The 21,493-nt window shown below is 59.6% G+C and overlaps 1 protein-coding gene and 1 long non-coding RNA gene across 2 annotated transcripts; both read right to left on the bottom strand.

Annotated features, from left to right (window-relative positions):
* Positions 1–588: 588 nt before the first annotated feature.
* Positions 589–21,476, bottom strand: ARL8A (ADP ribosylation factor like GTPase 8A). Its single transcript, XM_064471813.1, has 7 exons — positions 21,210–21,476; positions 7,710–7,790; positions 6,833–6,906; positions 4,844–4,937; positions 3,657–3,724; positions 2,559–2,629; positions 589–2,422 (listed from the first exon to the last, which is right to left on the bottom strand). Exons 1-7 carry the CDS (start codon positions 21,330–21,332, stop codon positions 2,373–2,375), a joined length of 561 nt encoding a protein of 186 aa, XP_064327883.1. The 5' UTR covers positions 21,333–21,476; the 3' UTR covers positions 589–2,372.
* Positions 16,959–20,574, bottom strand: LOC135316862 (uncharacterized). The gene is made up of 2 exons (XR_010376079.1): positions 18,875–20,574; positions 16,959–18,214 (listed from the first exon to the last, which is right to left on the bottom strand). It is a non-coding gene; the product is annotated as an uncharacterized LOC135316862 (long non-coding RNA).
* Positions 21,477–21,493: the final 17 nt, after the last annotated feature.

Genomic DNA, 21,493 nt, shown 5'->3' on the forward strand with positions numbered 1-21,493 from the left:
ACCATCATCATGGGCTGCAGGCAGCACGTGGCTCCACAGCAGGCAGAGCACCCCATGAGCTGGGCTGAACCCCAGCCCTGGTCCCAGTACCCGTGCCCAGGTACCAAGGCAGGCTGCCACACGGCACAAAGCTCGGCCCTGGGGAGTCAGTGCAGGGGGGCAGCCCCCGGAGGACACGGGGCAGGGTGCCCCACCAGCCATGACCACAGGCCCCACGAAGGGGCTGGTGCAGCAAGGGGGCAGGGAGAGGGGGCAGGAGCCCTGCAACAACGCTGCCAAACCCAGCAGCGAAGCAGGGTCCCGCGGCAGTCCGGGGCCACGGCGTGGGGGCAGAGGAAGGTCCGGCAGCAGCGATGGCCACTGCCGGAGGACTCCAAGCTCCTTTTCACACCCAGGCCAAGAAAAGGAGGAATCTGGAGCCATCAGAGTTGGCTCCAGCACCTCTTGGGTGAGCATGACCACGCGGGTGTCCGGTGCTGTCTGGGGGACAGGGACCCCCACCCTATGCTCCAAAGTGTGGGCACAGCACCGAGGAGGGATGGGTGGCAGCGACGGCGAGGAAGCCACGTGACTGCAACCACACCCCCCAACGCAAAATTGTTAATTTATTATTATTAGGAGGCAAAAAAATTGTACAGTTACAAGAATCATTTCCCAACAGAGGTCAAATCTGAGTCAAAATATCTCTTAAAAAAAAAAAAGAGGGGGTGGGGGGTGACAACACTTTACAATTCATTAAATTAAGAAAAAAATAAGACAAAGGAAACCTCTCTTTGTGCAATTCTGCAAAAACGAGAACAGAAGAGAAACCTCTGGCCTCACTGCCCTGGAGCCGAGCAGGGGAAGGGGCAGCGAGAGGGGCCCTGCAGCCCCCTGCCCCTGGGCCACTGCCACCCTCTTCCCCAGCCCTGAGCTGGGGACCGGCAGCTGCCTCCCCGCTGTGCACTGACCTGATCCCACTATGCACCCACCCTCCCGATGCCAGCGCATCCCTCCCAGCCCAGCTAAGTCCCCCCTAAAATGGCCCCAAACATCCTGACCAGGCCCCCAGGCTGCACCTGCAGAGACCCAGCAACTCATCACACAGCACAGATGGGCAAAGCCTTCCTGGCCCCCTCCCCAAATTTCATCTCACCCTCTCCCACCTGCAGACAATGACCCATCTGTGCTCCCCCCCAGGCCCCCCCTGCCCCCATGTCCCCCCCGAGCCAGGGCGGCAGAGCTGGGGAGCGGGGCACGTCCCGGAGCACCCCCTGGCTCTGGCAGGCAATGTGCGGGTGCACAGGGGCTCTCCCGGCCCCATGCCCCTGGGGAAAGGTGTCTCCATGTGTCCCACCCCTCCTTGGCGTCCCTACATGGATGTCCTCGGCTGGAGCAGAGCCAGCAGCCCCTGGCCAGGCACAGGTGATGCCTTTTGGCACGTGGGGAACCAGCGCGGCCACCCTGAGAGGCTACGTGGGGCCCAGCCACCTCTGGAGGCAGCTGGGGCGGTGGGGGGCAGGAGCCAGCCCCCCACTCCCCACGGGGGCTGCTGGCATTGCTGGGCCCCTCCTACGCTGGCACCAGCCCCTCCGCTCGCTGCCCAGCACAGTGGAGAAGCAGGGCTGGGCAGTGGGGCAGGATCGGGCCCAGGTGCAGGGGCAGGGGGGACATGGGGCAGGGGCATGAGCAGCCCAGGGCAGCAAGGAGGGAGTGGGGCAGTGGCACAGCAGCTGGAGGCGATGGGGGGGGAGGCTGACTGCAGTGAGTTGTGGGTGACCTCTGTCCCCCTGGAAGGGGCAAGGAGCCTGGGGGGGGCAGTGGCATCGCCTCCCCCCCACACCCTACCCATGGGGACAAAGCCCAGGGAGGGGCAAGGCAGGCATGCTCCTGACCCCCCAGCATGCTCCCTGCCCAGGGGTACAGGCAGGACACCCAGAGAGGGGATGGGGGAGCCCCAGGGGACCTGCCAGAGGCCTGGCACAGCCCCATCCCCAAGGATGGCCTTCTGCCACCACCCTCATCTTCCTCCCAGTGCTGACCCTCGGCCGGCCTCAGGGAGCCCACAGCCTTCCTACTACTCACAGGGCCCAGTTTAATAACAGCGCTATCGCTTAAATTAAAAAATTAAAATATATATACATATATATATACTGTATACACAGACAACAACAGAACAGTGCCAAAACGGGAGGAAGAGACAGAGAGGGGAGGAGGGCAGTCGGACATTTTCTTTACAATAAAAACAAGGGCTCCACCTCAACGCGAGTGGAGTCTGGGGTCCCCTAAAAATACCCATCTAGAGAGAGAGCTGGAGGGACAGAGCAGGAGAGAGAAGGGGCGCGGGCTTGTACAATGGCATCTTCCCGATCCGAGCCATGGTCCGTGGGATCTCAGCTTCTCCTAGACTTCGAGTGCTGGATAAGCCACTGTAGGGTGATGTCTGTGAAGGCAAGGGGACACTTAGAGCCCCTCCCTCCTGTACTCGGGGAAAGAGCCGGTGCATGCTGCTCCTGCGGGCACGGGCTGTACCCCTCCCCCGGCACCCGGGGGCCCACGCTGGAGCTGCCGGTACTCACCGATGTTGTCCTTTTCTTTGCAGGAGATGGAGTAGCAACAAATCTCTCGGTCCTGGATGGCGGAGAGATTCCTGCGGGAGAGGAGCGAGCTCTGGCTGCAGACACCCGGGGCTGCGCATCAGCAGCAACGGGAGACGCCTCTGGGCAGCCTTTTGAAGGGTCCCTTCGGACCCCAGCTCCAAGAGAGGGGACGCTTTGCAGGGGCGACACCTCCCCAGGTTCTCGGGGACCTGCACGCAGGTTGGGCGAGGACACTGGCGCACTGTGCCCATGACCGATGGCCAGGTGCGGTCTGCAGGGGCTACGTGACGGGGCAGGAGGCACCTGACCTCAAGGAGAGCCTGGCCACCAAATCACACAGCTTCCTTCCCTAAACCTTGGCTGCACGGCCCTGCAGCGAGCCAGGGCAGGGAGGGTTTGGGAGCAGCACGGGTCTGGCAGCACAGGAGCTCTGTGGGTGCTGTGGGACAGGGGAGATCTCCGAGGGTAGCTTGGAGGGAGCAGAGATGCTGCGAGCCAGCGCAGCGTCCCAGTCCCCCAGCTGCAGTGGGGCGGGGAGGTGGGCAGCAGGCAGCGTCAGCTGACAGGAGGCTGCCCACCAGCATGGCAAAGGGTGGTGAAATAAGGGAGAAGTATATGGATGGTGTAACACGCTGGAGCAGGATCCGACCTGCGAGCACTGAGGGCTGCCCACTGCCAGGGCGCAGCTCCCGCACCAGGCAGCGGGGCAGAGCTGTGAGGGGGTGACGGGAGCAGCACCCACGCAGGAGCCCCGCTCCACCGCTGAGTGCTGGGCCGTGCCGGGCCCCAACGCCACCGTGTGGCACACAGGACCCAGCCCTGGCACTGGTGGCTGCGGCTCCCAGCTCCTCTCCATCCCCAGAAGCGCAGAAACATCACCTCTGCCGGCCGCTGCCTCGGGACGTCCCCAGCCACCGGTCTCTGCCAGCCCACCCCAGGCACCACGATGCCACCCCAGCTGGGGAAGGAGCCCTGGCAGAGCACAGCGGGGTGACGGTGCCAGAGAGGGCACAGCAGGAACGGGCGGTCACACTGTCCCAGCCCTACCGCAGCCGCCCGGGCCACCGGCACACTTACATCTTCTCAATGAGCTCCTTCTCATCCAAGGCACCGGGCAGGTCTCGCTTGTTCCCCAGGACTAGGACCTGCAGGAGGGGAGAGGGGACACCTGAAGCTCCTGGCCACCAGACCAAGCAGGAACCTGCTTGAGATGCAAGACGGCCCTGTCCACTTCACCAGGGTGTGCCCGGACAAAGAAAACCCCCTCAGTGGGCGATGAGAAGGCAGAGCACTTCAATTAACAGCCTTAATTAGGCTTTACACAGTATCTCCTGAGTACTCTCTAGTCCTAGTGAGAAGCTGGCCCCACAGCACATCCTCCCTGCAGGGCACCAGCACCTCTCATGCCATCTAGAACATTCTCCCAGGAGCCTCTTGCTGTCACTGAGCAAAAAAATCAGGTGAAACGGCTAAACCTAACGTTATCAGGAAGGAGTGAGACACGGATGCGTGCAGAACCTGCCCTCCGCAGGCAGCCAGCCCAGAAAAGCAACGGCTGTTTGCACCATAAACTGATCTCTCCTTACTTCAAGGCTTTTCACATCCACAATAACATCCTCAGATTATGCAAAGAAAATAATCACCCGGCAGGACTCGTTCATCCCTCCGGAGCGCGTCATGCGACTGTCGTCTGACAAGGACAGCACCGAGGCTGCAGCCGCCTTCCTGGGGTGATCTGGGGCCTCTGCAGCAGCAGCCCAGTAACGCAGCACCCCCCAGTTTAAATTTGGAGACTTGTCAAAAAATAGCACTCAGAAGGGCTGCAAATGCAGCACGTTATGTCGGGAGCTTAATTTAATTGCCAGTGAACGTTTGGGATCTGAGCAAGATCCTCTATTATCTCCTTTCAAAGGATGCCAGTTTTGGATGCTCTGGAGCATCCCAGGTCCCACCCTGGCACGCCCAGCGCCGCTGCCACAGCCCACCTCCCGCAAGCATCATGTGAGAGGACAGACCTCACATATTGAGGGGTCTTTTTGGTCTCTTCTAAAGCTCCCTTCCCTTCTGGTTGGCCCGGCCCTGGGCTAGAAGGCATCACTTCCCCAGCTCCTGCAGGAGTGCAGCAGGGAAGGGGACCCCCCTGAGGAAGGGGATCTGCCCCCCGAATCTGCTCTGCGAGGTACAAGCCCCTCGCTGCAAACCGTGGCAGCCGCTGGCCTGGGGGCCACGAGCGGCTGGGGGACCTTGTCCAGGTAACAGCTCACCGGGATGCCCTGGAGCTGTGGCTTGTCGAGCAAGTTGTGCAGTTCATTCTTGGAGGCCTCTATCTTCTCCTGGTCAGCGGCATCCACCATGTACCTGCAAGAGGAGAGATGTCCCTGAGCGTAGGCACTGAGGTCCCCGCGCCCTGCTGCTGTGCTGAGGTTTGTGCCACCACCCAACCTTGCTTGCATGGAAGCCACATCGCCCCCACCGGCTCTCGGGCCAGTGCATGGAGGTGATGGATAACAGGCTCCTTCCCCCAGGACCCCTCTTGCACAAAAGGCTGTGGGGCTGAGAGCCTCTCGTGTGTCCCAGGGGAGCGGGGGACCTCCCCGTCCCTGCACCCGCAGTGGCCCACCCCACTGACAGCAGGCACTGCCCGGGCAGAAGAGCTGCAAAACACACGTTGTCCCCAGGCGCCCAAGTGAAGCTTGTCTGCATGTGGCAGCTCCTTCTGGAGACACCCAGAATAGAGGACAAGTGGGGAAGACACTGATGATGAAGAGGAGAAGATGTCAACTTGAGATCCTGGCAGGGGGAAGGACCTGCTCATCTTCTCTACAGGAGCAGTCTTGGGCATGGGGCACAGAGCAAAGGGCACGTGAAGCCAGCAGTCAGCAATGCTTGCTCTGATGGGGAGATTTAGGGAAGGATTTGGCTCTTATGGGCAGACCCCCATCCTGCAAAGGACTTAAGTGAAGCCAAAACTGAGGGGAGGAACTGATCAAAGCAGCCTTTAATTTAAAGATCAAGAAGCTGGGAGAGAAGAAGTGAGAAACACCATCAAGCTTCCGCAGGCCTTGTGCCGTTTATTAAAAATAGGAAAAGAGCCTTTACTTACTGAAGGGCTGAACACAGAAAAATGTGTATGGCTGTACCAAGAGGGAAAAACACCACCCAGGCACTGCCACGAGCTCTCGGCATGCTGGAGAGGGTGGGAGGGCTGAGGCAAGAGAAAAGGGACATGGCACAGCTTGAGGCGAGGAAGGCAGACTGAAGCATGACCTGGATGGCCACAGGTCCTTTCATTTCCTCTCAACCAGATGTGCCACTTTGGAAAAATAATGAAATTATGGAAGGAGACAGTCAAAGGAATGGAAAAAAAAGGGATTTTGTCATTCCCAGTGAAGTTCACTGTAATAAAAAGTGTCAAGGACATGTCCCAGTATGGTGAAAATCAACAAGGGCAGGACCAGACACTACTGTCCCAACACGCAGGACAAGCAGTCCCTCGCTCCTCCTCACCTGCCAGACCTGCAGTTGGGAAGGGCAGTAAAGAAACCGAGCCCTCCAAAATGCCAGGGCACTGTCAGTTGGGGAAGATCACATAAATGTGCTTTTCTAATTGGGTTTAAGCAACACTGATGTGGTCTTCTAGGGTAAATTCTTGTCCTTAAGAGCAGGCAGCCTGCTTCCCACGAGCATCCTGCCAGCCTTGGGACTGCGCTTACTGCAACGTTTGCAAGCAGGGGACATGCAGGGACACTCAGAGACTTGCTGACAGTCAGCAGTGGATGTTGCAGGGAGACTCCTCTCGGCACAAGATTCATCCAGCAGCACATAAACACCACAACCTGAAAACATGCTGCTGGCGCCCACCCTTAAAACCAGCCTTTTGCAAAGGCCTGAGCCACACCGATGGCCTTTGCTCAGCCCCTGCGACGAACAGGCAGCGCAGGGGAAGCACGGGAGCCAGGAGGAGCAAGAGCCGAGGAACAGAGCTGGGCAGAGCGATGTGGGATGGGAAGGGTCTGCCCCGGCTGGGGGACCCGGCTGCCCTGTGCTCAAAGCCCATGAGGCACCAGTCCCAGGGGGAAGCACCCCAACTCCCAGCACAGGTGTCTGGCTCCAGCAGCAAAGGCACTGCAGGTCCCGCGGCTCAGCCCTGCCCAGCACCCTTGGGTGAGGGGACGGGACCGCGCCCCCACCCGCTGGCGGGGCCCAGCATCGGCGCGTGGGTGACGGGGCTCTCAGCTCCCAGGGGTACTCACACGATGGCACTCACTCCACGGCAGTACCGCTCCCACATGCTGCGGAACCGCGGCTGGCCACCGATGTCCCAGAGCTGTGACAGGGAGAAGGCGGCGTTACCCCACCGTCCTGCCCACGACCCACCGTCCTGCCCACCGCCCTTCCCCACAGAGCCACCCCACCAGAGCACCCGGCATGAACCAAACCCGCCCCAGCCCCTCCTCTTTGCCTCAAACCCAACGAGGAGGCTTCCGACTTGACAAAGAGAGGAGACATCTCAGGAAGGGCAGCTGGAGGGTGTTGAACACCTCCTTTGATGTGCCCCTGCTGGCATGGATGGACCCCCTGGCCCAAACCAGGGGGCTCCTCCCCATGCCCACCACCCCTCCTGGCCTTTCACTGATGCATTTACCATTTCAAAACACTCAGCACGCTCTCAGAAACATTTCTGCAGCAGGCAGGGATCCCCAATGAGCTTTTCAAGCCCATCCCACTGTCATTTTCCAATCCAGGCCCCTTGGAAGATCCAGAAGGGGTAGAAACCTCCTCTCCCTTTCCTCTTGAGGCAGAGACCACAATTACAAGCCAAGACTTGTTTTTCCCCATGCTCCCACGCCCAGCAAGGTGACCACATCCACGAGTTCCTGCCAGCAAGCCAGAGGTATAAGAAAACCTCCAGCTTTGCAGCCTGGGCTGGCTCTTACTGCAGAGATCTGGATCTCCTACATCTCCACCATCTCCTCTGGTGGGTACCTGCAGAAACCTAACAGGGCAGATCTTCCCAACCACAGCTGGGGCTGCCGGCATCTTTCAACCTCCAGCAGAAGCTCCACCAGCCTCCCTTCACCCCACCTTTCATCCCAAGAGCCCACACCGGCCATTACATTTGCACCTTACCTTTATAGTAACATTCCCCTTGGTGATCTTCCTCATGTTAAAGCCCACCGTCGGGATCATGTCTTCGTTGAACTGTCCTGACTGCAAGGAACAAGGTGAAACAGCGTCAGGAGGCACGGAAACCCCACCAGCCTGCCCCGAGCCGCGCAGCGAGGCCGAAAGCCTGCCTGGAAATAACCCCAAACACTCTGCCAGCCCCGTGGCGGGTACAGCACCACCCTCCTCCTGGTCCACACCAGGAGAAAAATTAGAGCCAAAGAGATAAAATGCCTGCAGAAGGGAAACGCTGCGGCTGCACGGGGCGCAGGGCACCCTGGGTGTCCTGGGGAAGCCCCCAGCCCTGCAGCGAGCTGCTGCCCCCAGGCACGCTGCCGTCTCAGTGGGGTGGCGGAGGCTCGCCCCAGCCAGCCCTTTCCAGGTGGGATTCCCAAGCCCTCCGCAGGAGGAGGCAGAGGTCTGTGCCCACTGCAGTGACCTCAGGTCAGCCGTGCCGGGCCCAAACCTCTCCCGCAAAACCCGCTGGCAGCCCTGCAAAAACCCTGAGTGCAGGCTGGTGGCCGGGCTTCTGACCCAGGAGAGCCACCTCCTGCATCGGCTCCTGTTCGGCCAAGAGTCCTGGGGGCTCTGGCACGTTTCCTGCTTCCGATCGTTTATGGCCCAGCCCAAACCAGACTGACTTTTGCTTTCCTGCAGGTCTGCCGCCTGCCTGCACGGGTCCTCAAGCCTCTGCACCCCGCCCGTACATGAGAGCCGGGTGCTTGTGCTGGATGACGTGGGGGATGCAAAGGGTCCCTCCCCAGGAGCTGCCATCGCGTGTCCCCCAGCAGCACAGCTCCGAGCCGTGTCAGGCAGGAGAAGCATGAAATGGCCACAGATTTGCAGCATCCCAGTGCCACAGCGAAACTAGCTTTGTCTTGTCAGAGCGGTGAGCAGGAACAGTCCCTCTGCTGCTGTGGGGAGATGCCGCCTCGCCAGCCCACGTGCCTGGCTCTGCACTGGAGGGACAGAACGGCACTGGTCTGTTAAAACCCATCCCATCTACCCGTTTGCTGCTCAAATCCCAACACCGCAAGATGGTCCTGTGCTGAGCAGCACAGAGGGATGCTCCGGGCAGCCCCAGCAGCACCCCCGGGGCAGGGGCAGGAGCTGCCACAGCCATTCACCCTCTGCCTCTTGCAGCCTCCCGCCTGGCCCGCAGCCTCACTGGCACTCAAAACAGGTTTATCTTCTTCGCTTTCTAAATGTATCCTTGTGGAAGGCCCTGCACTGGGATGCTGGGGAAGCCAACAGGGAAGGGGCTTTGATAACCAGGATACCTCAGTGCTGGGGCTTTTGGCCATCAGTGCCAGAAACCTGCAGGAACCACCAGCCGTGGCCAAGCTCATCCCAGCAGCTCTTAATTGGCTTAAATTCTCAGTTTCTGCAGGACTTTTCTGGGTTTTCTTTCAGTTAACACAAATCTCAAAAACGGAAGGCAATTTATACCCTTTTCTGATAAGCAGAATTTTGTGCCTGGCCGAGCCAACCACTCCCCCAGAGCCACCACATCAGCGAGTCCCCAGGGTTTTCCTGACCTCTTCCAACGGTTCTGCAATACGCGCTGCTTCCCTTTTTCATTTCCCGTTTGCATTCATCAGCAAAGCCCAACAGCCAGGGGGGCTCTGAGCCACGGGGCACCCAGGAACCATGCTGGGGACTGGCGGGGGAGAGGAGGGGAATCAGGCAGGAATCCCTCTACCACTGGCTGATATGGCGGGTGTCTCCTGTGGACTGAGGTTCAACACACACTTTGGCTTTATGGACCAGGTTTTAAAGCATTATCATGACTGGAAGGCGTGGAGAGCAATCGCTGAAAGCTCTCAGAAGCAGCTCCATTGGGATCCCAGACCACATCGCGGGAACTTCTGGCTGTGTGAAAGCCACCTGAGACATGGTTCATGTGTGATGGTAGCTCTTGTTCCAGGAAGGGATGGGCTGCAGGAGCCAGGAGTCACCTCTGCTCTCCCCCGCGAGAGATGGGAGTGAGCCCGTCTCCGTGAGCAGAGCACGGCCTTGCTCCTGCCCCAAATCCTTCCCCCACCGTGGCACCTGCCTCCAGGCCCATGGCCAAGGGGGCAACACAAAACCACTCAGGCTGTCCAGAAAAGGCCAGCCTGGGAACATGAGATGTTGTGGTCCAGGATCGTTTGCACGTGGTCCCTGCTGTCCTGGCACCCACGGCGGCATCTTCAGTGTGCTGCAACGTTCTCCTTCTGCAACAGCTGCTTTCTGAAAGCAACTTTAATCAGTAGAAACATGATGTCCCCTCTTCCCTCTCCAACTTTCTTGGATGCTGACACCTCCAGCACATCTTCAACTACCTGCAGGGTCCAGCCATCGGCAGCTCCACTACTGGCGAGAGCGGAGACCAGCCCAGCTGTAGGCACGCAAAAGCTTTGCTGGACCCATCTTTCCTCCAGATTTTGGTTACGCAATGGACACAGCATCCGTGCTGACCCCAGAGACTGCGCCCAGCTGCACCAGTCGCTTGGGAATGGGACTCTTCCAGGAGGCGCAAAAAGCCTTGCAGGAAAGATGCATTTTGTGGCTACAACGGGATCAGGTCTTTGCAGGCATCAGTTCATCAGTGGTTTCGCCAGGGTCCCCTCAGCACCCTGGCCAAATCACCCTGTCTCGGTGCCCTGGCTGGAAGACAAATTACCTTTCTGCCCAGCCCCACCACTTTCCAGTTGGGTTACTGGGAGAGGCAGCCAGGATCCAGCTTTTGTGGGGGCGAGCAGTGCCCCCAGCTCACTCTGAGCCCCATCCTCTGCCACATGCACGTGTACACCATGTCGCCTGTCACTTCAGCCATCGTCCCCCGCTCGGCCAGCACCTGGGGCCTCAGCTTGCTGGCATACATGAAGAAGCAACCTCAGCCCCCGCCCTGGCGAGCAGGGTGCCAAGCCGAGGTGGCCAGGCCCTGCTCCGCGCCGTAGCCAGGCGGCTGTCACCCTGTCCTAGCACAGGGTGGCACCACTTTGATGCAACCTCCTCTCGATAAATCGCTGCTGGCTGTTTTACAGCCCCGTATCCCCAGGTGCTCACAAACAAGCCATTCCTTGGGGACTGGAGGTGGCAGCATCAAAAGCCCAGCCCCTGGTCATCTAAAATCCTGTCTCCACCAGAACATGGTCCTCCATGGGGCAGAGGCAGATGCCCGAAGTGCCCTTGGCTGGATGACTCCCAATGCCTGGACCACCCCAAACCACGCAGCCTCACGCTCCTGCAGGCATCCCCCGCTGCGTGGCACAGCGCCGGGTCCCTGACGAACCCCGTCCAAGCTCCAACCCGGAGAGAAAGGCGGGGGGTTTAACTTCTCACCCGCAAGCTCCCTGACCAGCTCTGTGCACAGCGCAGGGCAGAAGCGCCTGGCAGCCGGGAGCTTCGCTTGCAAAGCAGCTGCTCTTCCAGCTCTTCTTCAAAACAGAGCAGCCCCGCTGCACCGGCTTGCTCCGGCCTCCCAGCACAACTTGCACCACCAAGCCGAGCCATGACAGCCCCACAGACGGACACTCGACTCCAAGCATCCCATTCGGACGGGAAAAAGCCAAACTGAAGCCAAGCCTTTACAATGTTTCCCTTTGTCTTACAGCTCCTTGGGGCTCTAAGCATTGCAGGGCACCTACATCATGGAGCCACGTGTCCCCCTGCAGAACGCACTGGGGGGGACAGGGCTGTCCCCAGGTGCAGCACAGCCCTCCCAGGGAACCCAGAGACCTGGGAAGGGGGACTGCCACCCGAAGCCAGGTGGGGTGGAGCTACCCCAGGGCTGGCAGCAAGGAGGGAGAGCCACACGGGTCCAAGAGTGAGACAATCCCAAATCCTCAGCATGTTTTGGTTTCAAAACCTCCGTGCAGCGGGATCACATTGAAGGTACTCGCCCAAGGTGGACAAACATGGTACTGTGGGAGAGGGATGGGCACCCCCGTCCCCCTCCATCCCAAAGCAGAAGGTCTCAAAACCACCACCTGCAATTAGCATACATGATCTATTGGCAGATAGACACATGGCCAGGCCATACTCCAGGTGACCCAGGAGCCCAAGTGATGCCGGTGTGACCAACACTGCCAGTAAATGCCAGTAAGCCCCCGGGAGCCAGGCAAGGCAATGCTCTCCAGGACAGATTCATCCCACTCCCTGCAATGCAGCTAATGGCTCTTTTTTTTTTTTCTTAGAGCATGGTATCCCTGAAGCACAGTTTCTTTCAGAAAAATGAGGTTTCTCAGATGAAAGATCCTTGGGTTGCTTTTGCTTCTTCAGCACTGCACCACAGCCCGAAACACCCTGGATGGTGGCGCTGAGGCTGCGCTGACCCAACACCCCGTCAGAGGCAGAGAGGGATGCACATACACATGAGATGCTCCCAGCAGCTCCCCAGGGACGCGCAACGCAGCTCTCGACTCCGAGGTGGAGAAGGCTTTTCTATAGAAGAGTTGCAGCAATGTTTGCTCCCACACTCCCTTCAGACGGACCCCGCAACTGCCCACAAATCTATTAGCGGTTGCTCTGGTTCAGGATGAGTCTGTAATGAGGCAGCATCTGGGTGGAGGAAAGAGGTGGTGGCCACACAAAGCGCTGGTGGCTCTAAAGTGACTGCTGCTGGCCCAAGCATTGGGGTACTGGATGTGCACAGACCCCACCAGCATCAGCACTCCTTAATGGCAGCACAGGGTCTGTTATAGAAACCCTGGAGAAAAGCAAAAGCCTCCAGACACAAGCAAGGCACAGAGAAGGTCCCCTCCTGCGAGCTTGGGGAATGATGTGGGACAGGACCAAGGCAGAGCCACCCTGCACTGCACATCCCAAGCCAACCCCGCAACACAGGGGCAGCAGGCAACACCTTCGGAGGACTCCAGATCCTTTGGGACAAGGCAAAGGTCACAGCTTAGCAGCTCTGCCCTGAGCATCGCCCTCCTGAAGGAAACGGAAGCAGCCTTTCTGCTGTCCAGTGCACGTCTCCAAACATGATGGACCCACCCGAGCTGGCTACATGGTACCAGCACCCCTGGTTCTGCCCACCCAGCCCAGTGCATGGCCCCAGCAATGGAGCCTTGAAGACGTGGTGTTTAATGCATCCCCACCCATAATGCCTCCGTCCCCCTGCTCCATCCCTGCCAGCATCCATCTGCCCCCACCCCCACAGTCCAATCCAGCTCATACAAACTCAGCGCTGGAGCAGCTTGGCCCAACTCTTGTTCCTGAGGTTGCTCGGTCTCCCTTGGTCTTCTACTGAACTACAGTGCTCAGGTTGTCCCCACTTCAATCACTGCTCTGGCTTCTCGGAGACCTCTGCCCATTGCCCTGCTCTCAGCTGGGCGCTCTCCCTTCCCATCCCTCCCTCCCCCAAGCACAGCATCCCAAACCAGCCGCGACGCCCCAGCCGAGGCAGCGGCAGCCAGCAGCGGGGCTGGGGGAGCTTCCACTTTGCAGGACGCTTGCGCTCCAGAGGGTACAGCACTGCGGTAGCTGTGCTGCAGGCCCGCAGCCTGGCCAGGACGCAGGTGGCACCTCATGAAGACAAATCCTTGTGCCCTCCTTCCTGAGCTGGGTTTAATCAAGGGGAAGCTGCAGGGAATCTCCTAGATGAGCCTGGCAGAGGTAATTATTAAGTTCTGTGATAAAAAAGCTCATCTGCACACACACAAAGAGCACAAAGAGGCAAGAACAGGTGGATGAACCCCCAAAACTCCCAGTCCAGCTACTCCCACAGCAGGACGGCCAGAGCCGGTTCCTCTACCCACGGGCACAACGGCAAGTGGGGAACCCCAAGTATGGCAGGGGAGAAGCACCCTGCATTGCACAAGACTTCTGGGACGTCTCTGGGAACAAACCTGGGAAAACAGAGGGACAGGGGATAAAAAGGGTCAACAGGTTGCTGGTGAGCAGGTTGGTCTGGCCATGCCTCGTGCTCAGCCAGCGCAGTCTGTCCGGCCTTACCAAACCGCATCTCTAACTATTCCCCGGGGTAAGGGCCCCCATCTCCTGTGTGCTCGCGTGTGTTTGGGGGTCTGAGCACCTGCAGCTGGTCCCTGAACCAGGGGTCAGCGGCTGCTCGTCCCTGGCGCAGCCACCGCGGAGCAGGTGGAGCGGCCATGGAGCCAGAGGGTGGACACGCCCAGAAGGGAGACCGTGGGAGAAGGTGACTGCTGGAGGGACCAGGAGGTCCGGGACAACTGCCAGAGCAGCCGTGGGGCCTCTGCGTGTGTGTGTGTTATGGCTGGGGAACGCCACAGCCATGGTGGGCAGGGCTGGTGGCCACCAGTGAAACTGAATTCAAGTGAAATCCTTACTTTCTCCAAGGCTGTAAAGATGAGAGCAAAGTAAATATTTAAGCAGTGACCATAGAAACCAACTCTTCCACCTGCTGAAGCTGCTGCTCCTGAGAAGAGGAGTTAACTAGGAGAGAAAATCAGCAAAAAGGCAGTAATTAAAAAGCAGGCGTAAGGTAGCCCAGAGCTACACCAACGCTGATACGTCCTCTACTTTTAGAGGCAATGAGGACTGCATTTGCTTTTCCATTGGAAAAAAAAGAAAAAAAAAAAACAGAACAAGAAAAATGGAGAAGCAAGCAGTGGGTGCAGGCTGTGCAAACAGAGGAGAAGGCTGGGGACAAGGACACGCCTCTCACGAGGCTGTAGCTGGTAGACTCTTGCTACCGGCCCAGAAAAAACAGGAAGTTGCTCCTTGGCCATCCGTCCATGGCTCCAAGGTTGCAGAGCCATCGGCCTCCGATGCGCGTGTTGTTCATCCCTTTAAGGCAGTGAGTACCCACCACCGATCCACCAGGCACAGACGCCAAGTTTTGAGCTCGTACGTGCCTGACTCTGCCCATTCCCAACATGCCCTTGGGCACCGGCTCCTCCCTCAGACCCCTGCAAAGCGCACGAGGACATGGAGTCCCACCACACCTTCTCAAGCAGCACCTGGCTTCACCGCAGGGGTGAAGGCTGATTGCTGAAGGGTTAACGAAGCGGTGGTATGCCATACGGGACCTTTCAGGTGAGGGGCACTGGTCCAGCAGTTGCTGTAAGGACCAAGCAGAAAAATAAAGCCCTCGCTGAGCTCGCCACAGCCTGGTAGTCCTTGGTTCTTCAAAGCTGGATCAATCTCCAAGGCTGCCCTGCTTTGAAAGACCAGAGATCTCCAACCCAGGCTGCTCGAGGCTCATGCTACCCTTCAATTTCACAATCTTACTGACGTTTACATTCTTCTGGGCTGCCTTTTAACTTTGCACTCTCTAATTAAAAAAAAAATAAATTACAACACTCCTTAATTAGCAGGTCTTTGCTACGTCCGGACCTCAGGTTATGCTGAGGGCGGATTCAAGGGCTATGCTTGGGTTTTTCAGGATGTGCCAGTGCTCTCACCCAGCAGACAGCACCCACGCATGGCCAGGCAGACACTTCCACAGCCGGCTCTACCCCGGCACCTGCACACACCCGTGCCCAGGAAAGCCTGGCCAGGGCGCAGCAGTCCCAAACGCCACCGTTCGGGTGCAGCGTGATGCCGGCACCCATCAGCCGTGGGATGGGTCAGTCGCTCTCCTCAGCGTTCTCAGGTTCAGGGACCAGCTGCAGGTGCTCAGACCCCCAAACACACGCGAGCACACAGGAGATGGGGGCCCTTACCCCGGGGAATAGTTAGAGATGCGGTTTGGTAAGGCTGGACAGACTGCGCTGGCTGAGCCCAGGGCGGTTGAGCCAGGCCAATGTACTGACCAGCAACCTGCTGACACACCACAGACACTGTTTATTCCCTTATTCCCCATGTTTGTTCCCATAAACATTCCAGAAGCCTCATGCAATGCCAAGGTGCTTCTCCCCTCCTATACTTTGGGTTCTCCACCATGCCCCCGAGCTGGGGCAGCAATGGCTCAGAGACGTGCCATGATGGTGGGGGGGGTGGGGAAGGTTTAAGGCAGCCTGAGCATGGCACAAAAGTGTCCCACCAGGCTCGGTCCCTCTCCCAGCATCCCCAGAGCCCCTCACAGTGCACAGCTGGTCCTGCAAACCCTTGTCCTGAGCTGGGCAGCAACACATCCACGGCTCTTCTGGCGAAGCCCAGAGTGCAGGCAAGACCCCGCTGCCCCCAGTACACAGGGACATGGCCTGGAGCAGCCAAGCAGCTTTACCGCCATGGGCTGCACAGGGCATCTATGGGTTGAACGGCACCGCAGCAAGCCAGGGGCTGGTGCCAAGGACGCCGGGCTGGGTGCATTCACCCTGGTGTGTACATCCAGGCACGGGCTGGACCCTGGAGCACCCGCGGTGGCCAGCTCACGGCTCTGCAACACACTGCTCTTCAGGGCAAGCAGATGGGCTTGTTTGGGGTTTCTTGCCAAGCAGGAAGGAGATGGTGCCACTGCCCGCCTGGGTGACCCTGGTCAAGCCCTGCGGACCTGCTTACATTTCTACTCTGGACAATGCGACTCACACTCAGGCATCATTTGTCTGTATTGGGACCAGTGCCTGTACTGGGACCAGTACAGTTCAATACCTTCATCAGTGACACAGACAGCAGGATCAAGTGCAACCTCAGCAAGTTCGCAGATGACACCAAGCTGAGTGGTGCTGCTGGCACACCTGAGGGATGGGCTGTCATCCAGAGGGACCTGGACAAGCTGAAGAAGTGGGGTCTGTGGGAGCCTCGAGAGGTTCAACAAGTCCAAGCGTAAGCTCCTGCACCTGGGTCGGGGCAACCTCCGCTACCAGCCCAGGCTGGGGGATGGAGGGGTGGGGAGCAGCCCTAAGGAGAAGGACTTGGGGGTGCTGCTGGGTGAAAAGCTGGACAGGCGCCAACAATGTGCTCTTGCAGCCCAGAAGCCGGCCGTGCCCGGGGCTGCATCCCCGGCAGCGCGGGCAGCAGGGCGAGGGAGGGGGTCCTGCCCCCCTGCCCCGCTCTGTGAGACCCCCCCGCAGCGCCGCCTCCAGCTCGGGGCTCCTCAGCGCGGGACAGACACGGGGCTGCTGGAGCGGGGCCAGAGGGGGCACAGAAATGCTCCGGGGGCTGGAGCCCCTCTGCTGCGAGGCCGGGCTGGGAGAGCTGGGGTTGTGCAGGCTGGGGATGAGAAGGCTGTGGGGAGACCTTATTGCAGCCTTTCAATACTTAAAAGGAGCTTAGAAGAAAGATGGGGACAGACTTTTTAGTAGGACCTGCAGCAACAGGACAAGGGGTGATGGTTTTAAACTACAAGAGGGTAGATTCAGATTAGACATAAGGAAGAAATTTTTTACTATGAGGATGGTGAAACACTGGAACAGGTTGCCCAGAGAGGTGGTAGATTCTCTAGAAACACTCAAGGCCAGGCTGGACGGGGCTCTGAGCAACCTGAGCTAGTTGAAGATGTCCCTGCTCACTACAGGGGGGGTGGACTAGATGGCCTCTAAAGGTCCCTTCCAACCCAAACCATTGTATGATCCTGGCAAAAACTCACTGTCCATTTTTTCTTGGCTCATGATGACAGAGGACCCGAGGGAATGGCAGGGAGATGTGCCAGGGGAGGGTTAGGCTGGGTATTAGGAAAAGGTTCTTCCCCCAGAGGGTGGTGGAGCCCTGGAACAGGCTCCCCAGGGAGGCCTGGCAATGTTCAAGAAGCACTTGGACAACACCCTCAGAGACACGGTGCGAATTTGGGCTTGTCCTGTGCAGGGACGGGAGCTGGACTTGACGGTCCTTGTGGGTCTCTTCCAGCTCAGGACATCCTATGATTCTATGAGAGCTTGCAGCAGCAAGGCAAGGCTGTGCTGGGCCCAGCCAGCTCCTTCTCCTCTTCCAAAAACATGGAGAAACCCCTGCAAAAAACCTACTGCCTTTTGTGTTATGAAGCTCAGGTGCAACAGAAGCAGCCATCGAGGGCCCAGACTCTGCATCTGGAGGCAGAATGACCACCCAGAGCAAGGACCCACATCCTCCTCCCACCCCGTCGTGGCCCTGCCAGACCCCACACAAGGGGCATGTCCAGAGCTACTGGGAGAGGTGGGTGCCAGGCAGGCCGGCGAAAATGCACTGGAACAAGGTCTCCTTGCTTCCCTCTCATCATCATCACCAGCATCTCATCTCTACCTCCCCACCAACCCTTGGGGACCTTGCAGGACCTGAAGATGCCGACTCCCCTCCCAGGTTCAGGCACCCCAGCGCACCCTGCAGGGACGGGCCAGCTGGCCAGCGGAGGGGGACGGTGACTCCCCGGGACGGGTGGGAGCCAGCGCTGAGCTCTGCGGCCCTTGAGCCGCTGTCAGGATGCACCCCAACCAGCAGCGCTGTCGGAGAGCTGGCCAGCTGCCACCGCATCCATCATCCTACCTGATGCCACGTACCAGGCTGACGTGGTTTCCTCTTGCAGGATTGCTTGGAATCACTTTCTGAGCGGGGTTCAAGCGCGGGATGCTGCCCAAGGCACCCCCACCACGCAGCTTTGACACCCAGCACTCAGTCTCTGCGGCTCCGCTCCCTTGGAAGGCTCTCTAGCGCAGGTGGAAGATGTGTGATGTTGAGTCAAAAGCAGCAAAACACCTTTTTCTAAACGTGTTTGCACTGATGGGTTTTGAGCCCCAGCACCCGTTGAGGCGCTCCCAATTCCCCCAAGTTTCACCCTCATCATCCCCAGACTGGGGAAAAGACAGCTAAAAGCCCACCGGCTTCAGGTTAAACCCAAGCTCAGATGTGTTCTACAGTCTTTTGCCCCTCCTTGCATGCAGGACTTCAGCTCCCGACAGCCAGGGAGACAAAAAATAAGCCCTGAAGAATAAAACCCCCGGCCAGGTCACCCAGAAGGCATCATCCCTTGCATCGTGGCTGCCCTCAGCAAAGCCTTCGCCTGGCACAGCCACAGCTCTGGGCTGCTGTAGGAAATCACCCAATCCTCCAGGCAACTGGATTCCATTTTCCAGCCAGGTGCAGCTAAAAATCCTGGAAGACAAGGATGGCACAAAGGCCCCCGGAGCAGCTCCAGCCCCAGCGCCTGTATCGCTCCACGGGCCAGGGGAGCATCACCTGCGCCCGCAGAGGTTTCTTGGGAGATCTCCCCAACAACGCTGATGTCCAAGACTTTTTAGTTCAGGTTTTTCCCTTCCCCACAGCCCAAATCACAGCTATTTCCCCTTCTAGCACTTTCATTACGTCACCTTAAACCCAGACAGCTCAAACACTTCTCATGCAGTTCCTGTTGAGTCGGGATTTTCTGTGTGCCCTGTTGTTACTCAGCTGTCCCCGACAAGCCCGTCCTTACAGGATGTTTCTTGAAGGTCAGTGCCTCTTTTTGGTGCGAGTCTGCCACAAAATCTGAACTTTCCAAGTAACTTCACAGGCAGAGGCAAAACTGCAGCAGAGACTCCTTGCTCAGCACCCTGAGCACGACCGCTCCGCAAGGTGCCCCCACCACAGAGGTGCCACCTCCCGACGCACCAGCAGACCACGAAGCCAGCTTCAGCCCACGCACACAGAGCTTCCTTCGAGAGCTGCTGTAATTCTGGGGTGTCGCCAGCAATACGGGCTAGGTGGGAAAAGTCTCGGTGCACGGGTCTTGCAGGAGGGGTCTTGCACACAGCAAAATGGCAAGGTACGAAATGTTTACTTGCAGAAGCAGGAACCCCACCAAAGCCCATGCTGAGCCCCGCCTGCTGCAGACCCGATGGGAAAGGAGGCGGCACATGGGGAAAGGGGTGGCACAAGAGCCGTTGCAAGAGGATGAGGACATCCCCAGCGATATCCAGCTCCACGCTGGCAAAACAGCCCAGCAGGTTTGGGATACCCATCACCCTTCAAAGCTTATCCCACTATTGAAAAAGGTACCAAATTACTTTTCCATTTCTAACGCAGCCTGTGTCGTTATTAGCATGCTAGCAACACATGGCGGGTCCAGAGCAGGACTAGCCCAGGTGTGGCACCGCCACGTCCCCCCGACATGGGACTGCAAAAAAGGACCATTAAGCACACAAACAGCGGAGACGAAGTCACCCCAAAAAGGACTGGTGCTCATGGTCACTGTCCCAGAGCCACAAAGGTCCCTGTCCCCCAAGGTGGGCGTGGGTCTGCGGGGAGAACCAGCAGGAGACCTGAGCACCGAGCGGTGACTGCCAGCAACACAGCTCGAGAGCAGGAGCTCTGTTGTCTCTGGGTTGAAAAGCATTTTAGGGTGTCCTCCCACTGTCCCACAGCACTTCAGGAAGGACGTTTTCGTCCGTGCAGTGCCCGGCACTGAGGGAAACCCTGCCAGGGAGCACAGCTACAGCGCAACGAAGCCTCCAAATTAGCTGCAAGATCACCTTTGACAGCCCAGCAGCTTCCAGCGCCCTGAGCGAGCAGAAATAACTTGCTTTGCTTCGGAGCCAAGGCACCGCGCGAAGCAGCGTGCACAGACGAGGGGGGCCATGGGGGAACTGGGACAGCCAGACAATCCGCATCCGCCTCCCTCCATGAAACCCCTGGGAGTGACAGCCCCTGCCCCTTCGGGATCGGCCCGGCAGCGGCTCCTGCCTTGCAGCATCACATCTGGAAAGGATGAGAATAACCCAAAAAGGAAGAGGGGAGATTCCAACGAGCACACCCATGGAAACCACACCCTGGGCTTCGGGGTCCAGAGCACCCCCTGCTCCTGCTCCGCCGCCGGACCCAGGGACCCCAGGGACGAGGCAGTGCAGCCGGCAAGAGGCCGGGGTTGAAGGGTCCCCAGGGCGGGTGTCGCTACCCCGTTTGGGTGCAAAGCTTGTGTCGCTGCAGCAGCACCCCCGGAGCGCCGCTGTCGGTGGGTGCCGCCCGAGGCGCGGACAGAGGGTCACAAGGCAAATCACCTCCCACGCCGGCCACCGAGCAAAAACCCCGCGAGCCCTGCGGTGGCTCAGCGGCGGCGGGGCCCGGCCATGACAAAGCGCCTGCCGCAAAGGGTCGAGGGCAGGAGCTTCCCCTGGCGCCCAGGGCCCCGCAGCCCTGGCAGCGGCAGCCGCCCAGGGGGACCGGCCCGTGCCCCGAAACCGGCAGCTCCCGGGCGGCGGAGCCGCAGCCGCGCGGGGCAGGCGGGTGCCGGGACCCTGCCCCGGGCCTGCTCCGGCTGCGGCCCCCGGCCGCCGCGCTCCGCACCGGGCATGCGGCGAGCGAACGCCGGGGTTTGCCCGGGGCCTCCCGGGGCTGCTGGGCCTGCACCCCGCACCCCTCAGCCTGCACCCCGCATCCCCACTCCCCAAATGCATTTCCGGGCTGGGGTGCCCATAGGGCGGAGCAATTCTGGGGAGCAACCGCGTGTGTGCAAGACTGGGGTGCAACGAGGGGGGACGCGAGATGAGTGCAATAGGGGGGAGCATGACTTGGGAGCAGCGAGGTGGGGTGCAATACGGGCGCAACGTGGGGTGCAAGGCCAAAGGGGGTGAGCGCCCAGGCGAGCCCCTCGCAGCGGCACCGCCGGGCCCCGGGGCCGCGCTCGGGACGTGCGGGGGCGCTGCGGGGGGCGGGGGGAGCGGCACTCACCGCGATCACGTTGACGAAGGTGGTCTTGCCCGAGTACTGCAGCCCCACCAGGGTCAGCTCCATCTCCTCCTTCCAGAACAGCGCCCGGAACCAGTCCAGCAGCTTGTTGAAGAGGGCCAGCATGGTGCCGGGCCGGGCCGAGCCGAGCCGAGCCGAGCCTAGCGGGGCCGAGCCGGGCCGGGCCGGGCCGAGCGGGGCCAGCCGGGGCGGGGCCGAGCCGAGCCGAGCCGATCGCGGCCGAGCCGAGCCGAGCCGATCGCGGCCGAGCCTAGCGGGGCCGAGCC

Source organism: Phalacrocorax carbo, chromosome 23, assembly GCF_963921805.1.
Source record: "Phalacrocorax carbo chromosome 23, bPhaCar2.1, whole genome shotgun sequence".
In the NCBI taxonomy this organism is placed as follows: domain Eukaryota; kingdom Metazoa; phylum Chordata; class Aves; order Suliformes; family Phalacrocoracidae; genus Phalacrocorax; species Phalacrocorax carbo.